Raw genomic sequence first — 25,000 nt, forward strand, 5'->3', positions numbered from 1 at the left:
TCAACCAAAGGTGGGAGATTTTTGCGACGGAGCTTTACTCTATTTTGATAACAAACCAACAAAACTAAAGAAAAAGAAGAGGCTGTTGAATTCAAACAGGAGAAAAATTGCAAAATTATTATTTTTATGCATGTTAAGAGAGATTAAAAAAGAGATTAAAGAAATCTTATTTTTAAAAGAGGCATTCTGGAACACTAGAATGAGACAAGTAAGAAAGTTACAACACAATGTGTCTTTTATTTTTTGTAATATATACAAACTTTTATTTTTAATTTGTTTCTTTTTCTTCAGCAGCCGTAAAATATTTTTGTACAGTTTCAAAAACTCGAACAATGCATTCTGTTTTTCATATTTTTTTTTTCATAAGTTGTTTTGATGTGATAATTACTATTGTAGTTGAAGGCAGGCCAAAAACCATTTAAAGCTACTCGTTCTTGTTCATTCATTCTGGTGAGAAATCAAGCATAGCGTGACATTTTCTTATTTTTAATTTTTTTTAAAGCATCAGACAATCAGAGATATTTTTACTATTTATTTGTCTAAAGTAGTAGACTACGTCTAAATTAGTGCATACTAAAGAGATTTCATACATTTAACATTTTAATTTAATGAAATGAAACCTCTGACCTATTTAACTTCATCATTCAAAATGATTAACAAATTATGTTTTTTTTTTTTCAAAGGAATTATTCGTGCTGAGAGCATTTCATAGGCATGTCGTTTTCCCAGTGAAATGGTCGTAGGAAGAAATCAGTTGCAGCTACATAGTACGACAGACTCAGAAGCAAATAGCCCAGGGTCGCGTTTCCCGATTACGGTGTCTCTTAGCGTTTTGTTTTTTACTTGAAAGGTATACCTTACTAAAGTTGTTTACATTTCTATGCGTGTTTCCCAAAACTGTCTCCTCGTATCGATGTATATCTTAAGAGGTTGAATCCATATTTCTGACATCGACTATTGACATTCATGTAGGTTTGAGGATGCGTGAGATGACTCAGATCGGAGTGCAGATGATCATTATTAAAATCAGAGAAATGCTCTGCAAGTCATTATGAAAAAAAAATCCCAAATAAGAATTGGTTTTAGGCTAGATGTTACTCATAGATTTGCTTTCGCAAGGGATTCAAAATGAATGGCTAATTTCTACCAATGTTTTGATTTGATTTAATGAAGCATACAGTGTAATGCAACACATATCTTGCTTGGTCTTACATCGCAGTCAATGCATATGTCCAGACATTAACACAATAGCTCATAGTGGTTCAGACCAGCCTTATGAAGGTATCTCTTAGCAAAGACCTACTTAGCCAAGGACATTCTGGGAAACACCTCGAAACGTTAAGGTACAGCTTAAGGTATGACTTACGAACGATGTAGCGTTAAAAAGGCTTTGGAAACCTACCCCTGTTTTAGTTTTGACGGTTAAACTAAACTTAATTTGAAAGAGAACGTAGTGATTTTGACCTATGTTGCCACCCTGAGAAGGCAGAAGGCAGAGAAGAGGTTTCACATTGTTACACACACCGGTCTCGTCCATGTCTTCTCATGGCGTGTCCTGACGTTCATGTTTTTCAAAACTGATGTCGGACCATCTCCCGAGTCAGTAGCTTTAAGTGGTTTTTCATCTTTGGGGCTACTTAGCTATATTTTTGAGAATTTGGTGACACCTCAAATGAGACCCTCACGATAGCTACAAAAGGCTTAAACTGACTATTTGAGACACTGCAATTAAGAGAGATGTTGTTTCAGTATTGGGTGAAGTGGCTCTATTCTGATTTTTAAAGGTAGTTTTCCAAATTACAGTCCCTCCAGGATTTTGCAATCTTGCATTTTCACAAATTCACACAAAATCAAAAAATACCCTTCAATTGCGATTTGCAATATTCTCTTATTTTTACAAAAAAATGCAAAGTCATGAAATTCCTGCATTATTTGTGATTGATTTCATTGAACTCAAACTTACCACAATTTCTAAGAATTCCTGCAGCCTATTGAGTCATGCTCGGCTGCGAAACATCATAACAAACCTTTGCAGGGTTTTCCTGACGTTATCCTGCATTAGAATTCACAATTAGGATTCAGTCTAAAAATGCTACGTTTGGCTAATTTCAGCTCTATTTCATAGCCCTGGTTCCATGGTAACTATATCTTTAAGTACAATGTAACACACTCATTGTCAATGTGTAACTATACATAGATTCTTATGTTGTACATTGTTCCTACATGACTCTAATCCCAAATGTACTTTTATGTTAGTTATACGTGCTTACAAAACCCTAATTCCAAGTTTAGTTCTAGGCCTCCAATTCAGTGTTACTGTTTAGTCCTCAGTACGTTACAGTGGACTTAAGGGTGTAGTTCCATCATAAGAAGGGCGGTGTTGTTTTTTGGTGTGTGTCTGTTTTGCCCTGTTTGTGGCTGTGTGGGGTTTCAGCCTATTGTGAGGGTCACATTATGTTTTTTTTTTTGTACAGATAGGAAATTTGCCTTTAGATTCGGGTGGATGTTGTGTTTATGTTGGAAAAAAGGAATTACAGAGCTCAGCAAAAAAAAAAAAAAGATAAAAAATCAAAAATAAAAATTGCTTAAAAAAGAAATGGAACAGATAAGAGATAAGATGTTTGAAAACGGAAGACCCTGACTTTTTTTCTTTGTTAAGGTTGTGTGTGAGTGATTTTTATCTTTCTCTCAATGCTGCTGTTTTAATCAGATTTTTATTCCTGTCTTTTAGATATTTTTTGTTAGTTTCCTAAAAAAAAATGGTTGTTTTGCTTTCTTTCTTTTTTCACTTGAATCCTCTCACTTGCAATGTCTTTCAGGCAAAAATCTTCCTTTTGATGAACTTCTTATAGGTGACGTAGATGATCTTTTTTTAGCTGTAGGCAAAGACCTTTTCACGAGTGTAAGTAGTGTTTTCCTCTCCAGGAGATTCATAGGATTGTTTGTTTGTGTTAAATGTGTTTTAAGTCTGCGAGTTTGTACACTGTCCATGCAAACCAAGACGTGCTTTTATGAGTTTTGTTTTTTATTCCATGTTCTGTCTCTGTCTCTTTGCACTGTTTCTTTCTTTTTCTTCTTTCTTTGTTTTCAGCCAAGCACTACAGGCTTTCAGATGATACACAAACCAGTGAAAAAAACATATTTGACTGACCAATAGAACTCAAAACTCCATGGCAACTTAACACACTCTTGTTCAGGCCTCCAAACATGTTCAGCTACTATAGCGTGGCTGTATAGCTCAGAAGGGACTTGAACTGTGTCTTCAGTTACAGCTCTTGGTGTAGGGTTGCTCAAGCAACCATCTAACAGGGGGGCAGACCCGTTCTAGATTAGACTAACACCAGCCAGGAAACTCTATGTAAACAACCCTTAGCGTCTGATCACAATAATAACACCAGATGTTTTAAAAGAGGCGGACCAGGCTCCGCCTAAACACGGTGTTTAGAAGCACCCCTGTTTATATCACACATAGACAGTAAACCTTAAGTATAGTTCACTAATTTATCAATCAAAGTACTTTATTGTCATTGTCACAAAGACAACGAGACAGTTTATAGTCAGATAGAGCTGTGAAAAGAATTATCGGCTTGTGAAGATTGCTGCTCCATAATGCCAAGAGTTTAACACAACACAGGATGTTATGGGCCTGCCATGATGTCTCACATCCCATCCAGTGTTTTTGAAATCTTTTGGTCAAGCAAATGCATTTTCCTAGGTCTTGTTTCTCATGTCTCCTCATTCATTCTCCAAAAAAGAAGGTTGCTTTTTCTAACGTCTACTACCAAAGATGACAAAGCCATCTACCAGTTGTACAAGCTGTCTGAAATGATCTGTGTTACGTACCCTTCATCAGAACAGTCAAAACAAGAACAGTGTTCTTTCTTACCCTTTGACCTCTAAAGAGCAATATTCACCTTCAGGGATAGTATTGTCGCTGGTGTGGACTTCATATTTATTTGGAAAGGAAAAGAATCAAAACCGATATCAAATAGAATCTTTGAATGAATCGCGTGTATTATGGCATCGGCATGATGTCATAGTACCTCATGCATAATTGGCTTTAATTAAACTGCCAGCAAAGTTCTGTTTTTATTTCTGTACATACTTGGCCTTCCTGTTTGATGCTTGCTAGTTTCTAGGACCTTTTTTGGATGGTTTTTCAGTGGCTTGTTGAATTTGTATTGATGTGACTGTTTGATTTTATTGTGTTTTCTTTCTGATTGTTTTTTGTCTGATTGATTATTTTGTTGTTTTCCTGTCCTGTCCAGATGTAGTAAAACTATGTACTGTTTATTCACATCATGAACACCTCATGAAGGAAAAAACATCAGTTTTGGGTTGTGACTTGCATGGCAAAACAGATATACCATGCATTAGCCATTACTTCAAATACAAAATAGAAATATAGTTTTGAAACTATGAAATGACTGTTATGTTACACTACAGTCTTTGTTTTTTAGGTCTTTTAAGAAGCCCATGTAGAAAACAATCAGCTAATGTATTCGTTAATTCGTTTTTTTTGTCAACGGTAACTGAAGTGAGTGTCCTTGGTTATGTGTGGATGACATCTGGCAAGAGGGTGTAGTCTCACAGTGAAGGACACGCAGTAGTTACTCTCAATCGATTCATCAGTGGCTGATTTTGGTATTGACTTATTCCAGTGACGAAGGTCGCCTTGCCTCATGTCATGTGATCGTATGAGTTATTTACCGTATATAAGGAAAAAGTGAATGCAGCAATTGGATTGTTTGATTTGACCTGCCATTGATATCTCTTCTGTTAAAAAAATCATCCACCCTCTCAGAAAAGCTTTGTAGTCTTGTATAACTCGTTTCATAGTTTCAAAACGTCTTGCTGCTATGACAGAATGTTCAAGCAGTTCATGAGATGAGAACCCCATGTAGTGTGTAGGACATTAAAAAAAAAAATTATATGTATTTTTAAAAATATTAAAGAAAAAAAAGGAAAAAAAATCAACTCAAACCTGCAGGATTCAGAGTTTGTCAATGTGCCTCAAAACAATGAGTGCAAAAAATATGGTAATCCTTCAGAATAGGGAGCAGACTTGTCTGATTTCTCACGTTGCCTAAAATGTCCTTTGATGTACATACATACATAGCATACATGGTTGTTTGATGTTAGTGAGCCTTTAGCATTGTACACATGCTGTGCAATTATTCATGCCTTAAGAAAATCTTCAACACTGAAGTCCTTATCCTGTGACCCCTATGTCTGAAGTGTTATCAGGAAGAAGAAGGAAAAAAAATCTTGCTCAATTTTTGCCTTTACCTACATAGTCTGTCCATATTAACCATAGACAACATATTTGTTTTTTATTTATTTCAGCTATGATGATTTATAAACGTTCAAAGTCAAAGCTGGAGTGTCAGTCAGGGTTGTGCTAGCGAGTAAGACACCATCAACACATTGTGTTAGGCCATTATGCAATTTCTGTGAAATCTAATTGTTATTTACATCTATATGTTACTATATAGATATGACTATAGATGACAGAAGAATTTCTGGGGCTTCTTCGTATAGCCATAAGCGTCCATGATTACTAGGATTGAGTTTTGATTGATTGATTTATTGATTTTTGATGATAGCTTCATGTCCCGTCCATATAAACTCTCATTCTTACGGTTTGAGTTTTGCAATCAATTAGACATTGTGGTAAGCGAACCCAAGGACTCATCTCATTAACTGCTTCTCAACATTTTTTTTTTTTTTATTTATACAAGAACTCATTTTGTACAGTGTGAACAAGGAAAAGGATTTAAAAATAAATGTTTTTTTGTTGTTGTTTTTTTTGTAGTGCGTCAGCCGGTTGCTAACCAGCAGTTTTGTCTTCCTGTGCCACAGTTGCTGATTTCTGTTACTCTTGTTTTTTATTCATTGAAAAAAGAGATTCTTTTTTTTGTTCTTTCTTGGTTGTACTCTTTTTTGAATTTGATATGTTGATTTTCTTTTTTTTAATAAAATTCTTGTTTTTCAATGAACTGTACTCTGGATTTTCCATGGATAGAGGTGCAGACGCAGAACACACTTCACACACATGTTTCATGGGGACTTTATTTCATGCTGGATGAAATGGAATCACCTCAAACATGACTTGAAATGAACTTCGAAAGTAGCTAATATTACCAGAGGGACGTCTACTTGTCAGTCAACTGGGTCTTAATCTGTTTACTTCTTACTGACTTTAATTTTACTGGCATGTGATCATTGAATCAATATAAAACATTTCACAAGGCCCCTTGTTACAGTTCTTCAAAAAAAAATGGAAAAATGAATTCCCTGAGTTTGGCAACAGGATACATGCCTACAACTATAGCATTACAAGAATATTTTGGATATAAAAAAATATATTTAACATTGGACAAAGGACATTTAGTTTTTTGCGATGTATGTCTCAGGATAAACATTGATTCGATTATTCCTGCAAATAGCGTTTCCTATCAACACACCCTCATTGACATACAATGGCCTACAGATCTGCCCGTCTTGACAGGAAAACATTTGATGCCATTAACAATATAGAATTGATTGCCATACCAGCCTACATATAGCAGATACAATCAGAGTCTATCTGATCTCATCTCCTTGTAAACCCAGAGCTGAAACGCAATACAAACATTTGATACCACAGCTACCTCAAACTTGTACACACTAGCGTAGTCTAGTAGGAGAGTGCATGTACTCCTGAGCCTTTCCAACCCATTTGGAAAATAGAAAAATAATCCAAACTTCCCAAAAAAAAAAAAACATTTGGGTTTGTACATTCAAGTGGACAGGAAGGAAAGCCTCAGCAATACTGGCAGGAAGTGACACGGGCTACGGAAAAATACTGATGGCTATCGCCATGGGGTGGAGACAGGAGGTTGGACAGGAGATGGAGGAAGTGGGCGGACACTCTTCACTCACTATGTCCTCCGAACAACTGGAGCAGGAAGGTGAACAAGTAGACGATGTCTAGGTAGAGGCTGAGGGTGGCGAACACGTACTCCTCTGGGCTCATGCTGTACTTCTTGTTGCCCATCAGCAGTTGAGTGTCAAAAGCCAGGAACTACAATAGAGGGAAATATATAGACAAGAGAAAAGAGACAAAAAGGAAATATTTAGATGTAACTGTACAAGTTATTTTCACTTACTCTTTTTTTATATATAGACAAGACAAAAGAGACAAAAAGGGAACATTTAGATGTAACTGTACAAGTTATTTTCACTTACTATTTTTTTTTATCAGACATTTTTTTTTTCATTCACAAATTACAACAACAAATGGTCTTGAGTGGCTAACTTTCTACATCTTGAAAAAACTCACCATAGTGAAGGCAATGGCACCAATGACCCCATAGATGACATGCAACCAAGGCACCTGTTGAATAAGAGGAAAACATCACTACAGACAGTAAGAAGGATCGGGAGCTATAATTAGACCAAGCTGTGTTTTTTTGGTGCAGATTTAGCTCCACACTTAGGTGGGAATAATCCGCCATGCTCATAAGAGCTGGTCAGTGAGGCTTTACGGAAATGGCTAAATTTAGACGCACCACCACTGACTATGATCTGCCAATGACTCATCAGCCTGGAAACGTCCAAAGAGTAGCAATTTGGCCTGGTTTTATTTACATTTACATTTACATTTAGTCATTTAGCAGACGCTTTTGTCCAAAGCGACGTACAAGGGAGAGAACAGTCAAGCTAAGAGCAAAAAAAAACCTGGTGTAACAATAACTACTACTTTACATAAGAAATAGAAAAACGACATAGAAAAGAAAAAGAAGTTCAGGAATGTAACTGCTGTAGGTGCAAGTTAAGCACTTGTTAGGATTTAGCCGAGTTGTTTGGGTGGGTTACGCGCAACCTAACCCTAACCCCTCCTTTACACACACACACTCACACACACACACACACACACACACACACACACACACACACACACACACACACACACCATACACACACACACACATACACACACACACACCACACAAACACACCCACACACACACACACACACACACATACACACACACTCATACGTACATAGCCGAAGGGCATCACGCAGGCCATGACGATGCCGCAGAAGAACAGCACCATGCAGAGCACTAAGAGAATACCATGACGGGAAGTGAAGTCCACCTGGATAGAGGGACACAGAACAGAAATATTTTAAAATTATACTTTAATAATACTATAAGAAATGCTTATGTGATACAGAGCGTTTCATGAAAACAATATCGCTGACAAACTAATTCTTCATTAGACAATTTTAACTCTTCCCCACAGCTAATTCTGAGCCCACTATCCAGAAGAGTTTAGTTGCAAAAAAGTCACCTTGGTCTGGAAGCTGAAGATTGTGACGGATAAGCACACCATAGCAGTGATTCCCAGACATAGCACCACAGACTTAGTGTTGTAGAAGCTAAAATAACACAAAAAGATAAAAGGCTTCTTATTCAATTTGTCAATATATCAAATATATATGTATATCAAGTCTCTGGACTCTTCATATATATACACAAACTGTATTTCCTTGACACAGAGAGAACAGTTATTTACCTGGAAATAAAGCCAAGCATGCAAGCCATGCTGAGAGTCTGGGTGTCGATAGAGTGGAAGCGTGCAAACAAACAGACACAGAGACAAAGACTGATCAGACAGATGGAGAAAGAAGGGATGTACGGAAGAAGGGAGAAAGAAAGCAGAGAAAGAAGGGATGGTTAGAAGAAGGGAGAAAGAGAGCGAGAGAAAGAAGGGATGGTTAGAAGAAGGGAGAAAGATAGCGAGAGAAAGAAGGGATGGTTAGAAGAATGGAGAAAGATAGCAAAAGAAAGAAGGGATGGTTAGAAGAAGGGAGAAAGAGAGCGAGAGAAAGAAGGGATGGTTAGAAGAAGGGAGAAAGATAGCGAGAGAAAGAAGGGATGGTTAGAAGAATGGAGAAAGATAGCAAAAGAGAGAAGGGATGTATGGAAGAAGGGAGAAAGATAGCGAAAGAAAGAAGGGATGGTTAGAAGAAGGGAGAAAGAGAGCGAGAGAAAGAAGGGATGGTTAGAAGAATGGAGAAAGATAGCAAAAGAGAGAAGGGATGTATGGAAGAAGGGAGAAAGACAGCGAGAGAAAGAAGGGATGGTTAGAAGAAGGGAGAGAAAGATAGCGAGAGAAACAAGGGATGGTTAGAAGAAAGGAGAAAGAGAGTGAGAGAAAGAAGGGATGGTTAGAAGAAGGGAGAAAGAGAGTGAGAGAAAGGGAGGAAGGGGTGAAGTGTTGAGAGGAGGACTCTCCCATAACGTGATACTCACAAAGATGGTGAGCAGAATGAAGTTCCAGGGAAACACCCGCCTGGGATGGAGACAAACAAGGGGAACTACTTGTGAGACCCTTTCAGAGTTAATAACTGTCACATTTTACAAATTAAAATACTATCAATGCTTTCTAATCATGTTTCGGGAAATATATTCATACATAACAGTAACTTCTTACACAGGTGCAGTTAGCCTTTTAGTTTTTGAGATATAGATTGAGAAAAAATGTCAAACACATCAGGGAAATATCTGGATGATGTCATTGTGGTGTTAAAGGACTGCCCTTACCTGACATGACCACAGCAGGCCAGCGTAATGTAGGAGATGAGGAACAGCAGACTGTGGAAGACAAAGGGTTAAAGAATCTAGTCAAAGTCCCAAGTAATGCTGTGTGAACAACTTTTTTGAACTACAGGTACAATTCACGTATGCTCTTATTCTTTGAGCTGCATTATTTTTGCATGAAAGGTGCTATGTAAATAAAGTTTTATAATTGTTATTATTATTATTATTATTATGATCTGTCGAGTGCACTTACTTGGAGAGGGAGTAAAGGCCTGGATGAGTCTGAATGAACATTCTCACAGGCATACTGCAGAGTCAAACAGAGAAGAACATTAACAAGTGTTTCACACACCTTTCAGTTCACATAGCACACACATCGAAATTGACAAAAGACAACACGGCATCACACACTCACACACACACACACACACACACACACACTCACGAGGTTTCACAAGACGAGTTTCACTCACCAGAATGTGAAAAGGGCCACTATGCCAACAGTGGCAAACAGCTGGAACATCAGGATGGCATAAACCTACAGACGTAAACAGATCTGGATGTGAGAGAAGCTACAGTGTGGTCTTTAACATGTCCGGCCTTTCTGTCTGTGGCGATGTGTGTTGCCAAGGGTTATGTACACAAGACGCAGATGCTTTACCTTACGGATGAATATACGCCGGACGTTCTTGTCATCCCAGGAGAACACCACCTGTTCTCCATCCTTGTAGTAGTAACCTGGGCAACCTGAGAGATGGATGGATGAACATGCAGCAAAAGAAGAAGAGGTAGTTAAGGTGAGTGAGGGAGGAAGGGAGTAAGGGAGGGAGAGTAGGTACTATGCATATCTAAATGTGTGATCTGCGGAGGTGAACCCATCTTTCTCTTTCTCTAAATTGTGTGTGTATGAAGGAAAAGGTTCCTTGTTGGAATGTGGTGTGTTCCCATGATGCATCCCCGGGAGAGAACTGTTCTATACCTGCGTTTGCCTCCTCATAGCTTGGCGGCAAATTTCCATCCACAGTCTTGACAGTTTCAGGAACAACCTGGAGGTATGAAGACATACAGAGATGTTTCACTTCCTGGACTGCACACTTACAGTCAGAACATCAATTCCCGCAGCACTCATTCCATTGGTTCACACATATGTTGTGGATTACAGAGGCCCTTTCTCTGTGTGAGTGTGTGTGTGTGTGTGTGTGTGTGTGTGCGCGCGCGCATGTGTATGTCAGTCCTTAATAGTGTTAATATTTTGTGGAGGGCAGACTCTTCCTTAATATCAAAACAGTCTGAACCTAGAGCCCACATGACAGTTTAAAATTTTAGAACCCTTTCTTTGAACCTGACAGGGAAACTGTAACCCACTGGTATTAGAAAAGTGTAAGTGTGTGTGTGTGTGTGTGTGTGTCAGTCCCTCATAATGTTAATATATTTAATTCAAACAACTCTTTCAATAAGTTGATTATTTAGTGAGATGTTATTACACACACTAGCCTTGAAGGTCGCTTCCTTACACTAACTAAATTAGCAAATAGTAGCAGTAGCATTAGTAGAAGCTAGTCATTATGTAGTCCTACTGCTATGAATTGTAAGAGATTTCAAACCTTGCCACGAGCCATTTGTCTCATAGACAGGTTAAATGTAATTGAATCACACACACCTCACTTCACTTTCCTGATATGAGCCCCAGAGCTGTCCTATATAATCTCCCATTTAATTAGAAACAGGTGGTTTAAATTTAGTAGGCCTACTGGAAGCACCACGGCAAATCCTCACAAACATGCTGCAGCAGAACTCAGAATGTATTTTTAACTCTTGAACTATTACATCATCAATCCCTCAGTAGCGTTCGGGTCATGACTTGTTTCAAGGGTTACGGTGAATTATAATGGCAATAACAACATTCATTCAATCTTTTGTTCATTCATCCGTAGTGGCTGAAGATACAATCAGACAGTTGCCTACCTTCTTCTCAGTCATGTTTCCTGTTCTTGCGTTGTTCTAGCCTTAGTGAATATTTTTCTGTGTTCTTCTTTATACTCTTCGGGTCTTCACTGCGTATCTCTTGGGGTTTATCCTCTTGCTGGTCTTGTTTATTTATATCCAGATTAGAATGACCATAAGATGTAACTCTATTTTATCATGCGTCGCCTTCTGTCCCAAGTCTTCTTATTTCTCTGAGCACTTGCATAGATGTATTGAATATGACTGTATCTACATTTAAAGGACAACTCTTGACTCTCAAAATCTGCTCAGGAGCTGTTGCCTCTGGTTGTCTGTCCACAGTCTGAACCATTCCAATCCTTTATACCCCTCTGTGGTGTTAATCCTGCTGATGACTTTATCCCTGCCTACACCCTAGTACTGAATTATAGTACATTCTGGCAGCTTGTAAGCAGGTTAGAATGCCATGGAATCCTACTGGAACATACCATCTCGGTCAGCCAAGGGGGTTGTGTTTATTTTGCAGAAGAAGAGTTGCTATTCTCAGAAAGTAATCAGCCCAGAAGGAAAAGTAGATTATATACAGGATATATAACGTATAACAGGTTTCATAACCAGACAGAGCATGACAAACATTAGATCAGGGGGTGTGAGCATTTTTTTTCCTAAACATCACTTGGTGACAAAGGTTATAAATTGCACACATACACACAGTTGCTGATTCTCTCCAACAATTTTCACATCATTACATGTGTACAGAAAAGGTACAGAAAAGTCTTTATAAATTGTCTGTCAAGAATATAACACCTTCCAATGCCTAACTTGTCCCCTCGATTATAGGTGAGCATAGCCATGTAAGCATAGCAGCCAATGCACTGTGTAATATCTATGTTAATTTACCACTTTCAGTGATCAAATGTGAAGACAATCATCATATCAGACGCTATAACAGCCTTTGTCACATGCTGACAAGCTGTAATAGTATTACACCTTATAAGATCTGTCCTCTTAAAGGCACCCAGTGCAACTTTCGAGGCTTAAAAACAAACATTCAATTTCTAGTCTTTTTTACACGTAGTAAGTTTCAATAACTCCATACCATTACATATCGACATTCAAGGAGCAAAGATTAGACGTCGTTGTGTGGTGAGAACTGATAGAAAATCGATAACAACAACAATCGCCGCCATTTTCTTTATTTTTTGTAACCTACAATAAATAACGCAGGATTCCAGTCAATGGAAAAATGGCCTCTCCCCACCGGCGATCAGTTCTCACCACACAACGACGTCTCATCTTTGCTCCTTGAATGTCGATATGTAATGGTATGGAGTTATTGAAACTTACTACGGATAAAAAAGACTAGAAATTGAATGTTTATTTTTCATTAAATGTTTATATAAAGTTGCACTGGGTGCCTTTAATGACTGATAATGGTAAAAATAAACTCTGTTAAGTAACATGTCATAAAACAAAATGCAGTGTTCAGGGTATCTGACATCTGTAATGCTAAGCTTGTGATAGCTATTATACCAAACCTTTCTGTTGGTATTTTGTCTTTTGTAATGTTTCTGTAGTATTTTTCCAGAAACCTTTCAGTAACTCTGTGTCTAGAACCATCTCTGACAGAAGGATGACATCATGGATGTTGGTTAAGTAAGTCTGGTTTTGTAATGGTCAGGCAGGAATAATAAGATGGAGGCTAACGCCATTAAAGGATGAACCGTACGTGTCATATAACTGTTGATACTTGATCTCTAGCTTACAGTCTCAGCCAATACTGTAGTATATTAAGCATTTAGCATGATTGGATGTGCATTTCTATTTTAGGTGAATCCAATACTAATCTGCTTCTCTGTTTAGACACAGAGAGGTCTAATTACTCTGAGAATAGACGGCATCCCCATTGTTCTCTGTGTGCACCCATAAGTCAGCTGGACAAAAGTCACTCGCTCTGCCCTGCTGCCCACTGAAGGGCTAAGCATGGCAGCTCCTCAGACAGTGGCTGACCCTGGGTCGGATCTGGCCCTAGGGCGGCGCACTGGGGTCTAGAGGGTCCACTCAAGATCAGGCTCAGGTCTGATTCAGGGGGAGTCACAAATGCCTGCATCCACAAAAATCAAGATGTGTCGACACTGTATAAGTGATTACCGTGGTGTACTATATGCTGAAATACAAAGGAGTACTGTAAGTGGAAGAGTTTGGACTATCTAGTAAGTATATTGTGCTGAAATTGCATCCGTCAGAACTAACATCTAACTATCTTTTAACTAAAAACTTTGATTGGTAATGTCTCTCTAGCAAGTCATACAAGCATTAGAGTATTGTTATGAACAGCAGGAACAGAGGTTCGGGACAACAGTGAGGATTCTGTCATGACCAGTGCGAGCGGAAGCTCAGGAGTCAACAGAGAGAGGATTCTGGGAAGACCAGCGCGAGCAGAAGCTCAGGAGTCAACAGAGAGAGGATTCTGGGATGTGAGGGAGCCACTTCTGGGATTCAGGCATGTGACATAGCAACCATCAAAGATTACATTACTTCAAAACTAAAGAGACAACAATTCTATGATATATATAGGTTTTACACAAACAAGTATTATACTACATACGTAGCCTGTAATTTGATGTATACCTTTAAAATACAAGTTATTTACAAGTTGTTATAACTGCTTATAGCCTGCATGCTGTACATACTTTTCAGTAGTCCAACATTTCTATGTTGAAAATCCTTTTTTAAGTAATATTCTAATTGTCTAAGATACTGAATTTTTTTTTATTAGCTATCAGTTATAAAATAAAAAACACTTGAAATATATCAGTCTGTCTTGTAATGACTCTATATGATTTATGAGTTTCACTTTTTTAATCTAATTACTGAAATAAATCAACTTTTCGATGAAATTCTAATTTTTTGAGCTGCACCTGTATTTGTATCCTGTAGCTGTGATTAAAGGGGGAGATTCCATGAACCTCCGGAGAGGAAATGCTTGGTGTTTGCATAAAATCGTGTAAATCAGATTAAGAGATAAATATGATAGAGCCGTGGGGATTAGCTACTGATCCTCACTGTGGTTAATGGAAACGGGTTTATTCACATCAATCCCATTGGCCTTTATAGTTGCCTTGACAACCCACAGCTGTTCACTACTCCTCCCAAGTGCATTTTTTATTAGCACCACACAGCACATGGACATTAACACAGACACAGACTCACACATACACACAGACTCGCACTTCCTTTAGCATATGGACATACACACAGATTCGCACTCCGTAGGCCTAAGTAATGATTTTAGCATATATTTTAAAAGCTAAATGCCCTACACTGACCATTTTTTCACTCCAACACCTTGTCCATTTATTGTCCGTACCAATGTTGATAAGAGTATCAATACTTGAATTGAATTGTTGTATTGCTTTTTAAAGATTGATAAAAATCTAATGAGCACGCCAGACTTGAAATATTGGGTTCCATCAAGATGTTATTCAGTGCTTATGAATGCGTTATGAAATCCTAATATTGGTACTCTTTCACCCTTCCAAGTTTCAGCCCAGATTTAAATGCCCCACAGTTCTGAATTCAGACACATGCAATCACTTGTTTGGTATTTGGTAAGCCACACTGCCTAGCCATGATGCCAGGACGATATATACAGTATAATAACACAATAACACATGGCAGATTATGGAACAAGAAAATAAATATGGAAAACAAATGACATTCATTGTGTAAAGTTAGCTTAAAGAATACTTCAAATGTATTAAACACAAACAAAATTCACAAACAAACTACAAGCTAGAACTAGAATGTCAATACATCGGTACATTTTCTGTAGTCAGAACATCGGTACTTTAAATCCCTGTAGTCAGAACATCATTACCTTAAGTTTCTTTAGATGCCGCAGTGCAGTGTTTGAGATGAGTGGCATGTGGCTCGACTGCCGCATTCCTCAAAGTGTCTGTGTATCCTTTAAGTGTCTGTGTATCCTCAAAGCTGGCACTACAACTCTACCTACCCTTGGCCAGCCAATCACAATGCTACTTCTTCCTCAGGAAATGGTTTGTAGAATCACGGCAGAATAAGTTCCAAAGAACATCCAAGGGGAAGAAGAAAATTGTTTGCTACTTTGCAGCGTCAGTGGCAGTGGTCTTTTTTTCTGATTAGCGCTTAAAACATTATAAGTAACATTAGTTTTATTAACATCATTAATTTTTTTCAGTTCAAATAAAGTTGACTCTGACTGAAGATCCATGCACTGGTATTAGTGGCCTCATGCTAAATTAAGGTGACCAGATTTCATTTGTGAAAAAGAGGACACTTCAGCGGCGACGGCCAGGGGGGGAGCTGGATGGATGGGTAGTGTATAGCCAGTGTTGGGGAGTAACGAGTTACATGTAATTGCGTTACGTAATTTAATTACAAAATAAATGTAACACTAATACATTACAGTTACTGGAGAGAAATGTGTAATTCAATTACAGTTCCTTACGACATTTTTCTAAATTACAATTTGAATTACATCTTAATACTGTCAGCAAAACCTTGCTCAAATGTATATTTAAAAAAAAAAACTGTTTCGCATGTTTTTCTGGCTACTGTACAAACACCCCCGTTGTCATTTCCCTCCACAATAGTTTGATCCAGAACTTTCTGTGTCTCTATCACGTCTACAGCGCCATCACGTCTACTAGTAGGCCTACATGCCTGTGCATGCAGTGATCTGAATTTCAGTTGCTAACAACCTACCAGAAATGTCTCACAGAAATTGAAAAGTAATCAAAAAGTAATCAAAAAGTGATTAGTTACGTTACTCAGATAAAGTAATTCAAATAGTTACACTACTATTAAATTTTTAACAGGGTAACCTGTAACTGTAACGAATTACATTTCTAAAGTAACCTCCCCAACACTGTGTATAGCACAGTGGCGTAAAGTAGTTACGACCGGCCCGAGTGCGTGCTGGCGCACACTAGTTACTAGTTACTGTTGCAATATGCATTTGCATTATTCAGCAGATTGCGGTATTTATGCCAGGAAAACTATGGCAATATTTTCTAAGGTTTTTAGTAGTGCTGTCAGTTTAACCCGTTATTAACGGCGTTAACGCAAGCCCATTTTAACGCCGTTAATTTTTTTGTTGCACGATTAACGTTTTTTTTTTATTTATTTTTTTAGATTAACGTTCTTTTGCTCTCCCAAACTGTGTAGTAGGCTAACGTTAGGTTTGAGTGAATGGTGAGCGCGATATGGTGAAATGGATGAAAAAAAGCTTCTGAATAGAAAGTTTACCTTTAAAAGTTGTGTTGTGCAAAAAAAGCACAGAAGTAGTAGGCTTACCTTCTGATGGTAACCTAACTGTTATGGGCCTCGTTTCCCGAACGCGCACTTAGCCTAAAAAGGACTTGAAATCGGTCGTAAGAGGGATCCTACGTTGCAGAGCGGTTTCCCGACGCGGCACTTAGCTTAAGTTTATCTTTCGTTGAGAAGAATTCTACGTGTGGTCAGGACCAGTAGTAACTTCACACTTAGCGATGCAATCCAGTAGTAACTTCACACTTAGCGATGCAATCCACCAGGGGCGTCGTTCGGCCTATTATAGAAGAAATCCAAAGGATGTTTCTGTGTATAGCACATCATGAGAATGTCATTGTTTCACCTGCCTATTGTCATCAAAATAGAAATAAAGAATATTGAGTATTTGAAAATAAAGATTATACAAAATAATATGTTATTGAACTAAGGAGATGGCTTTTCTGACTGTGTAGTTAGGCTGCAATATTAGGAAATTGACATGTCATTGAGCCGGGCTGGAAATCAATCAAGAGGGTGGCCCCATGAATACAGAAGGCCCAGTTTAAATGTATTGTTTATTACTTATTTAGCCTACTGTTCCCTATTCTGTTGCCATGAATGCTTGCACACACCCTCAACATATTCCCAAACATAACCTTGTACATTGTTGAGCCTTTTTCTATATTTGATTTGATTTGATATTTAATTTTTCCTGGCAAACGGATGCTTCCTCCTAGGTATACTGAACATCTTACCAACTCTGTTAGAGCAGTTCACCACACAACAACTCCCTGTCATGTTGCCTTCCTCCACAGCTTTCTCATCCACTTCAACGTTATCTTGCTTCTTTCTGCCGCGAGATTGCACACGCAACCAGTGATGACGTAGCCGAGAAACCCATGTATACACAAGTGAGAAAATCGACTCGTCTGACATCGATGAACAGGCGACCTCCACCCTAAGAGATACTTAAGAACTCGTGCACGTTGTGCTCGTGCACCTGACTTTAAGATGATGTTCGGGAAACGCTCGTAAATAGAAAGTGTTACTGAGTCTACTATTTCGCCAAAGTCCACGTAGGCCGTTAAGATACGTCGTTATCGGGAAACGAGGCCATTGTTAATTGTTTTTGAAATAAGAGGCCTGACTTCTATGTTCACAGCAAACTTGAAAAAAAGAAAATATTAAGCCATGGTTTAACTGAACTATAGTCCTTGTTTATCTGAAATGTGCATTTCATGATTTTATTTTGTACCGCCCTGTTTGGCAATGTTGTTTTTCAATACAATAAAACATTGCATAAAGCAAGCCAATCCACTTTTCCATGTTGATAAGAGCATTAAAAAAATAATAATAATTGAAGGGACATTAAGAATAGATACAAATTTGCGATTAATAAATGTGCGATTAATCGTGATTAATTTTGAGTTAACTATGACAAAAATGCGATTAATCACGATTAAATATTTTAATCGTTTGACAGCACTAGTTTTTAGCCTATCATATTTAGTAGTAACAGATACAAGAATGGTAGGGAGTGTGCAATAGGCTAGTATAGCCAGTTAAGGGATAGACAGTGGGTTGACAAGATGGGGATCTTTCCAAATAGTGAGCCCACATCGATCTATAAAAACTGTGCTACAACTACAAAGTGTTTACAACCTAATTAATAACCTAATTATAAACCATTTATAAATCTTTAGAAGGGGAGCCTTATTGTAAAGTGGTACCAGATAAGGATAAGACATGATAAGATTACAATTTTGTAGATTATGCTGGCCAACCTTTCGTGCAGCCTTAGCATGGATCTCGTGTTCTGAAACATAGTATACTGTAATTTCTTACAATGACTTTAAGGGCAACACAGACACTAGACTGTTTTAAGACTGGCCTAAAAACCTTTTTATTCAGAAAGGCGTTTGCTTTTAACTATGCTTTTGTTATGAGCTGTTTTAAACCTTGTAGCACTCTTTTTGAATGTAGAGCGCAATACAAATAAAATTAATTATTATTATTAAGTGTACGCAAATGTAAATTTGTGGGTAATATCTAGATATTAGCAGAGCATGATATTCTTTATATGAACCCGGCTTTTACGCCTTTACTCTTCTCTGTTGAGGATGCACTAATAATTGCACTCCCTCACTTATTTGACACGGTGTAAAAGTTTGATTAGAACGCTAGCTGTGTGTTTGGTCGTATAGCTTCGTAAAAGTTCGGTAAACAAGTCACTTGTGTGTTTAGTCATATGACTTTGTAAAAGTTGGTAAACAAGTTGGTTAAGTATTGAGCCGTATAACCTCGCAAAAGTAAAAAAAAAAAATTAAAAAAACGATTGTTTAAAAGTTAGGCGATCGACAATTTAAAAAGTAAAAAAAAGTTACTTAAAAAGTAAAGGTCCTGGTATTAGCCAATCGAACAGAGTAGAGTACCCACTTCCGCTTTTAATACAGATCCTATAGGAAATACATTATGTCTACCTAACACATTTGCACATTTTATACCAGACCTAGGCATAGGCAAGTAAAGAATTAACAGATCTGTCAGGGCTCTTCTCGGGGACTGAACCCAAATAGCTGGATTTCTGAACCAGCGTCTTGGCCAGGTGAGCTATTAAGAGGACTGTAGTTCTCACCTTGATTTCTTTATTATTTACAAAGATATTCTTCCAAGCAGCGATGATCCAAAAACACAGAAGACACTTCCAAAACAGAGAAAACGAACAAAAAGGTTTAAGTCGCGAAACCACCGGGGTGGCAAGGTGTGGCAGCTGCCACCCTAAAAAAAAATTCTTGCCACCCCACTTTCCATCCAGGTTGTCAGAAGTGTCTCTTGTAATATACTCTAAATGTATTGAATGGTATTATATTTTTGCTACTTATATTTTTGCTACTTAAGCTGTTGATCTCTTTGGTAACTTGTTCTAAAATCTTTAAGTTCCCCTCCCCTGTAAAATGGTTGAGTCCATGAGTCCGCTTTGCTCCTACAACCGGGTTTGCCCATCTTCCACTCCATACCAGTGAGGAAATAAACAGTTTGAAAGCACTTGAGAAGCCAAAAACAAACTGGAGACAAGCCTACTGTAGGCTTGCCGTGCCGAAAGAATCAATGTACAGTACTGCTGAATCGTGAATAAAGAAAAAGTTATGGGATGTCATATGTCACCGTTCCGTTGTAATTTCAATCGTTTATTCAATTGCTAGCTTGCAAAAGTCGGTAGCATAGAGTAGCTAGCTCGCTATACAGCTTGCTTGTGCTAACGAGCCTTGAAGTTATCGTAACGCGACCTATTATCCCGCGGGCCACCAAAAAATCTGCTTAACAAATATGTTTTTATCAATATAAATATGGTTTAATGAATCAACCTTACATATTTCAGAAGTGACAGGTGTGTAGACAATGCACGAAGTCTTGTTTGACTCTCAGCAGGAACATTTCGTACCGTATTTTCCGATTTGTTTTGTACAGTCGCAAAATGGCAACAAAGTTGGCGACGACCTATTATCCCGCATTGATTTAAAATGCCGTTGGAAATAAAGCTCAACAAGAAAAAGAATTTACACCGAACGTTGCGAAATCAAAATTCTACTATTTGTATCAGGCTGGTTTGTACACACAGTATTACAACACTATCTTATACACTTCAATACGCTGTATATGTGCCATTTTTGCTCCAAAGCTAATTTAAATACCCTTTTTGGGCAGGGACTTAAGTTTTCCGAAATCCGCGATCCTGGACGACACCAAAATCAATATTAAGTAACGTGTACCAGCGTTTGCGGGATAATAGGTCGTGCGGGATAATAGGTCGGGCTACGATACCACTGTTAGCTTAGCTAACCAACGTCTTTAGTACAGTAAGGTGGACTGATTTCTCAGTTTTTATTTTCATTATGTATGTAACCTAACTGTTAAGCTGTTCCGAAATCAGATTTTAGATACCACTAACCGTTTTCTCAAAAAGCCTTTTTCTGGCTGTTTTAAGGTACTCCGTCATGTAGCCTACAGTAAACTCAGTAACAGTAAAAAGTGCGTTCTTTAGTCCACCCTATCTTTCGCTAACTAGTAGTTAGTCTAGCTTGCTTTGGTATAAATTATTTTGTATGTAATAACCTAATAGAACAACAAGCCATTAGAAATTCAATTGGCCTTTAAGGAAAGTATTTGTCATTATGAAGGGAAATATGTCATACCGGTATGTCAATATGACATTCAGTGCTGTGAGTTCTGAATGCAGTTTTCTTTTACATTTACATTTTACATTTACATTTATTAATTTAGCAGACGCTTTTGTCCAAAGCGACGTATAAGGGAGAGAACAATCAAGCTAAGAGCAATAAAACATGGTGTACAAATTGCTTGTTTTTTTCACACAAAAAAATAGAAAACGACATAGAAAGAAAAAAAAAGTGCGGGCCTGTTACTGCTTAAGTGCAGGTAAAGCCAAAGTGCCAGTTAGGAAGGGAGGAGCTCTCTGAAGAGTTGGGTCTTCAAGAGCTTCTTGAAGGTAGAGAAATCAAATTTCACTATCTGGATTTGTATAAATAAATACATATAGACACCAGGCATGTGTGTGTGTGTGATATGCCATCCTTGAATTTCAACTTGCCACCCCATGTAAAATGTTCTAGAATTGCCACTGTCCAAAACACAGAAGATCAGGCGCAGGGCAAAAGGCCAAAAACTAATAAAATACCAAATGTAGCTTTCAGGCAAGCCTGAAAGATAGCTACCTGAGGGAAGCTTCACAAAGCCAAAAAGCAGCTTGAGAGCTGCAGCAGGACCCGGAACTAGCTAAAACTAGAGGGCTGCGTGTCTTGTTCCAAGATTCACCAAGACTATGTGCTTGAGAGCACGAGCATATAACATGCGGAGAAAAACAATCTAACAACCCGACCAAGGGCAGAGAAACTAGCCAGGTATTTAACTCCTGGCTAATCAAGGGAAGTGGCAATCACACATACATAACAGGTGAGGACACACAGAGGGAAACCAGCGAGGGCACACAATTGGAAACAGGTGAGGGCACACAATAGGAGACAGGTGAGGGCACACAATGGGTTACAGGTGAGGGCACACAATCACAACAAAGGCACATGTAGACACAAAACAAACATAGAAAGCAAAGTCTGTGAAAAGGTCCTTCTGCCACCCGAGGCTGCCAAATCGTGGCAATGGCTGCCACGATCGTGATCATCCGGGAAATCTGTCATGTATTTGATGTCTTTATTTGGTTATTGATATAAAATATACAGAAGCTAGTTTTAAAATTGTGGTAGCTTTAGATACGCTGTTATCTCATAATGTGTACATTTCCCACTGCACATTTGATCAATCAATCAATGTATTTATTGGATCAATAGGGACGGTGCACATTCATGAACATTAAAATGTAAATGCACCCAATTATAGCCAAAAGGCTAGTTTCCATTGGCAGTCCCCCTGCCAGAGTGGAAAAAGGCATTAACGTATATATCGAACATAACATTGACAATATATTAAAAATAAAATAAAATAAAATCCCAATATACATGCTCCACTTATTCCTTAGCCATGGGTAGAAGGGAAAGTAAAAATAATTCTACTTCTTACCCACGAATGAGCACATTTTTGGTTATATATCAACCATGTTTTGAGAATTATTTTAAGCAGTTGAATGAGGTTGATTCTCTAATGTTCTGTGGGAGATGGTTCCATTCCCGGGCTGACCTAACTGAGAAGACCAACTGTCCAAATACACTTTTTTTTAAGGAATTTCAGTCTCCTCTTGCTGCCCCTGGAGTAGCACTGGTTGCTGCTGTTCTAAACTTGACTAGGCTGCATAGTGGTGGGCGGGCCAGGTTAAACCGGATTTGGAACATTTAACAGCAGTTCTTAAATGTCATCAGGTTGTCCCCACTTAAACGTCTGTACTTATGGAGGACTGAACAGTGATGGTGTGAATTAGGTTTTTTGCCAAGTATTTTGAGAGACTGTTTGTAAAGAGACATGACTGGTTTAAGGGCAGTGGAGTTGACAGTAGACCAGGTGGGTAAGCAGTAGTTAATGTGAGATAAAATCAGCGAGAACATGTACATTTTAGCAGCCTCGGTGGACATGTGATTTCTAAGATGCCTAAAGTTGGCCAAGGTGAATCTGAAATTTTGGCATATATATATAAGTACGTTGATTATTAATCAAGATACAAAGATATTTGTATTCCTTCACAATCTCGATTCTTTAATCAGAAATAAAAACATCAAGTTCATAATCATAGAGGACTATGTTTAGAATGGATTTGCCTCTAATGCCAAGTCAATGAATCTACCAATAGTGGTGAAATGGTTTAATCCCAAATGATAGGCCTGATCAGGTCCATGAGTAGGTTGTGTTACTGGGTCTGGTGATTGTTCAGCCTGTGACTCTATCAACCGGGCAGCAGTGATGGCGTTGTAGTTTTCTTGCAGAGGCACAGACCTATTTTTCCGCAGCAAAATGAGTTGTGGATTCCTCTGAAGGGTGTAGAAGAGTAGCCAACGACCTTTCACCCTGCCTTCTGTGCCTGACTCTGTGGGACAGCCCAGACAATGAGAGATACCTAAATGAATTGTTGAATAGTTGACCCTTCAACATTGTGCTCATATACACTGTTAAGGACATGATGGATGGTAGGCTACCACAATGAGGACTGTATGAGATACTGAATTTTGTTGACACTATAGCCTACCAGGTGATGTGTTATGGAACTGGGAGCATGTGGACGTCCTTGTTTGTCTCTGTTTTTCTAGTCTTCTGTTAAGTAATAGATGGCAAAAGCAGACCATTACAGGATTATCCTGGTAATGGTCTGCAAAAATCATACCAATCCATGTACTGTACCCTGAAAAAGAACCAGTCACAGATCGACACATATTAGATCATGATATGTAATGTTTGAATATGTGACAATAAAATAGAGATAGTTCCAATGCAGCACACCTGGATCCATTGACTCGTAACCCCGTTGCATGATAGTACGGTCAATGCGTGACACAAGCCATGTTCCCACGATACAGCTCATTAGTAGTCGCAGGATGCAGTTAGTCAGACCCATGATGACGTTGTAGAAAAAGAAGAAGTAGTTGAAGTTATGGAAAGCCTTTCTGCAATAAGACAGAGTAATCATTTCAGTGTATGTGTGTGTTTGCGAATGTTAGTCTTGCAGAATTCATACAGTATAATATTCCTAAAATACACCAACACACTGATTTAATGATTTCATGACTTTACCTATTATTAAGTGCTAAAGGCTTCTCTTTGTCCTGTGGGTCTACTTTGTCCTGAAGGAAGAATATCTGCACCATAGCAGTCTGTAATATAACCAGAGCGATTACAATGCCGATGGTCAAGCTGAAAGGTAAAGAGATGAGACAATGAGACAAGATTTCATATGAAAATTTCAGAATGTGGCATGAAACTGATATAGCAAAATTGAGTTGCCAAGGAAGTATTTGCATAGGTAGACTGAGGTTATAATTCAGTTCAAGGTGATATACTAGGGCGAACTCTGATTTATACTCACAGGACAAATCCCAAATGAATCAGCCATTCCACAAATCGTCCTTCCTGAAGTGGTATAACCACTCCATAAGCAAACAATATGGCAAAGAGGAACTGCACAAAATGCATAATAAAATACCCTGCAGTGATAACACAGAAACATGTCAGAGGTTATTCAGTCATTAGTGTTCCACCATATAGTGTAACATATTCCATGTTTTATAGGGATTTGGCTCCACAATGGAATATTTTCGGCATGTGTGCTACAATACATGTTTTTGCTGACGGTCAAGTTGTTTGAGATGTACTGTAGCAGAGAGAGCCTTATAAAGCTTTTGATGCTGTAGTCCATATAAAAAGTGTCAAGGACCACAGGTCTTTACAGAATTAGTACTTGGTAATTGTCATGTTCACTTTGTCTTGGATGTTGTAAAGATTGCTTTCTTACCCCACAAGGTGAAAGCTATTTGCCATCCTGAGTATCTTGCAATAGCAGCCTAAAAAAGATAAAAGGTTTTGTGCTGAATGTTTGTCTAAACACATTACAGGAAAGAAAGTGTTAGAATATATCAAACGAAATCCCTTGTTTTTAACTCAAGCATGGCCAAATCCCTGTAATTAGAGTTGAACAGTCTCAGTGTAACCTGAAGGGG

General features: G+C 38.3%; 3 protein-coding genes across 3 annotated transcripts in view; 1 reads left to right on the forward strand and 2 right to left on the reverse strand.

Annotated features, from left to right (window-relative positions):
• The window catches only part of LOC308371417 (RNA-binding motif, single-stranded-interacting protein 2-like), a 57,619-nt gene extending 51,620 nt beyond the window's left edge, over window positions 1-5,999 (forward strand). The window contains exon 14 of the mRNA XM_080846303.1: window positions 1-5,999. This exon is cut by the window's left edge and continues 6 nt beyond it. The gene's annotated coding sequence lies outside the window, so the exon portion shown is untranslated.
• A 797-nt stretch (window positions 6,000-6,796) lies between these two features.
• Window positions 6,797-11,685, reverse strand: faim2b (Fas apoptotic inhibitory molecule 2b). Its single transcript, XM_080846302.1, has 12 exons — window positions 11,559-11,685; window positions 10,573-10,639; window positions 10,255-10,340; window positions 10,067-10,131; window positions 9,847-9,900; window positions 9,597-9,647; window positions 9,306-9,345; window positions 8,566-8,603; window positions 8,341-8,428; window positions 8,050-8,145; window positions 7,325-7,378; window positions 6,797-7,066 (listed from the first exon to the last, which is right to left on the reverse strand). Exons 1-12 carry the CDS (start codon window positions 11,571-11,573, stop codon window positions 6,917-6,919), a joined length of 804 nt encoding a protein of 267 aa, XP_080702428.1. The 5' UTR covers window positions 11,574-11,685; the 3' UTR covers window positions 6,797-6,916.
• Window positions 11,686-13,482: 1,797 nt separating this feature from the next.
• Window positions 13,483-25,000, reverse strand: part of LOC308371742 (stimulated by retinoic acid gene 6 protein-like) — a gene marked incomplete at both ends in the record, with an annotated part of 17,356 nt that continues 5,838 nt past the window's right edge. The window contains 7 exons of the mRNA XM_080846729.1: window positions 13,483-13,641; window positions 23,174-23,376; window positions 23,536-23,688; window positions 23,787-23,950; window positions 24,078-24,197; window positions 24,370-24,487; window positions 24,796-24,844. Of these exons, the coding sequence (XP_080702855.1) occupies window positions 13,483-13,641; window positions 23,174-23,376; window positions 23,536-23,688; window positions 23,787-23,950; window positions 24,078-24,197; window positions 24,370-24,487; window positions 24,796-24,844 (966 nt within the window). The remainder of the gene's footprint in view (window positions 13,642-23,173; window positions 23,377-23,535; window positions 23,689-23,786; window positions 23,951-24,077; window positions 24,198-24,369; window positions 24,488-24,795; window positions 24,845-25,000) is intronic.

The sequence above is a fragment of the Sprattus sprattus genome (assembly GCF_963457725.1).
Source record: "Sprattus sprattus genome assembly, chromosome: 10".
Taxonomy (NCBI): Eukaryota; Metazoa; Chordata; class Actinopteri; order Clupeiformes; family Clupeidae; genus Sprattus; species Sprattus sprattus.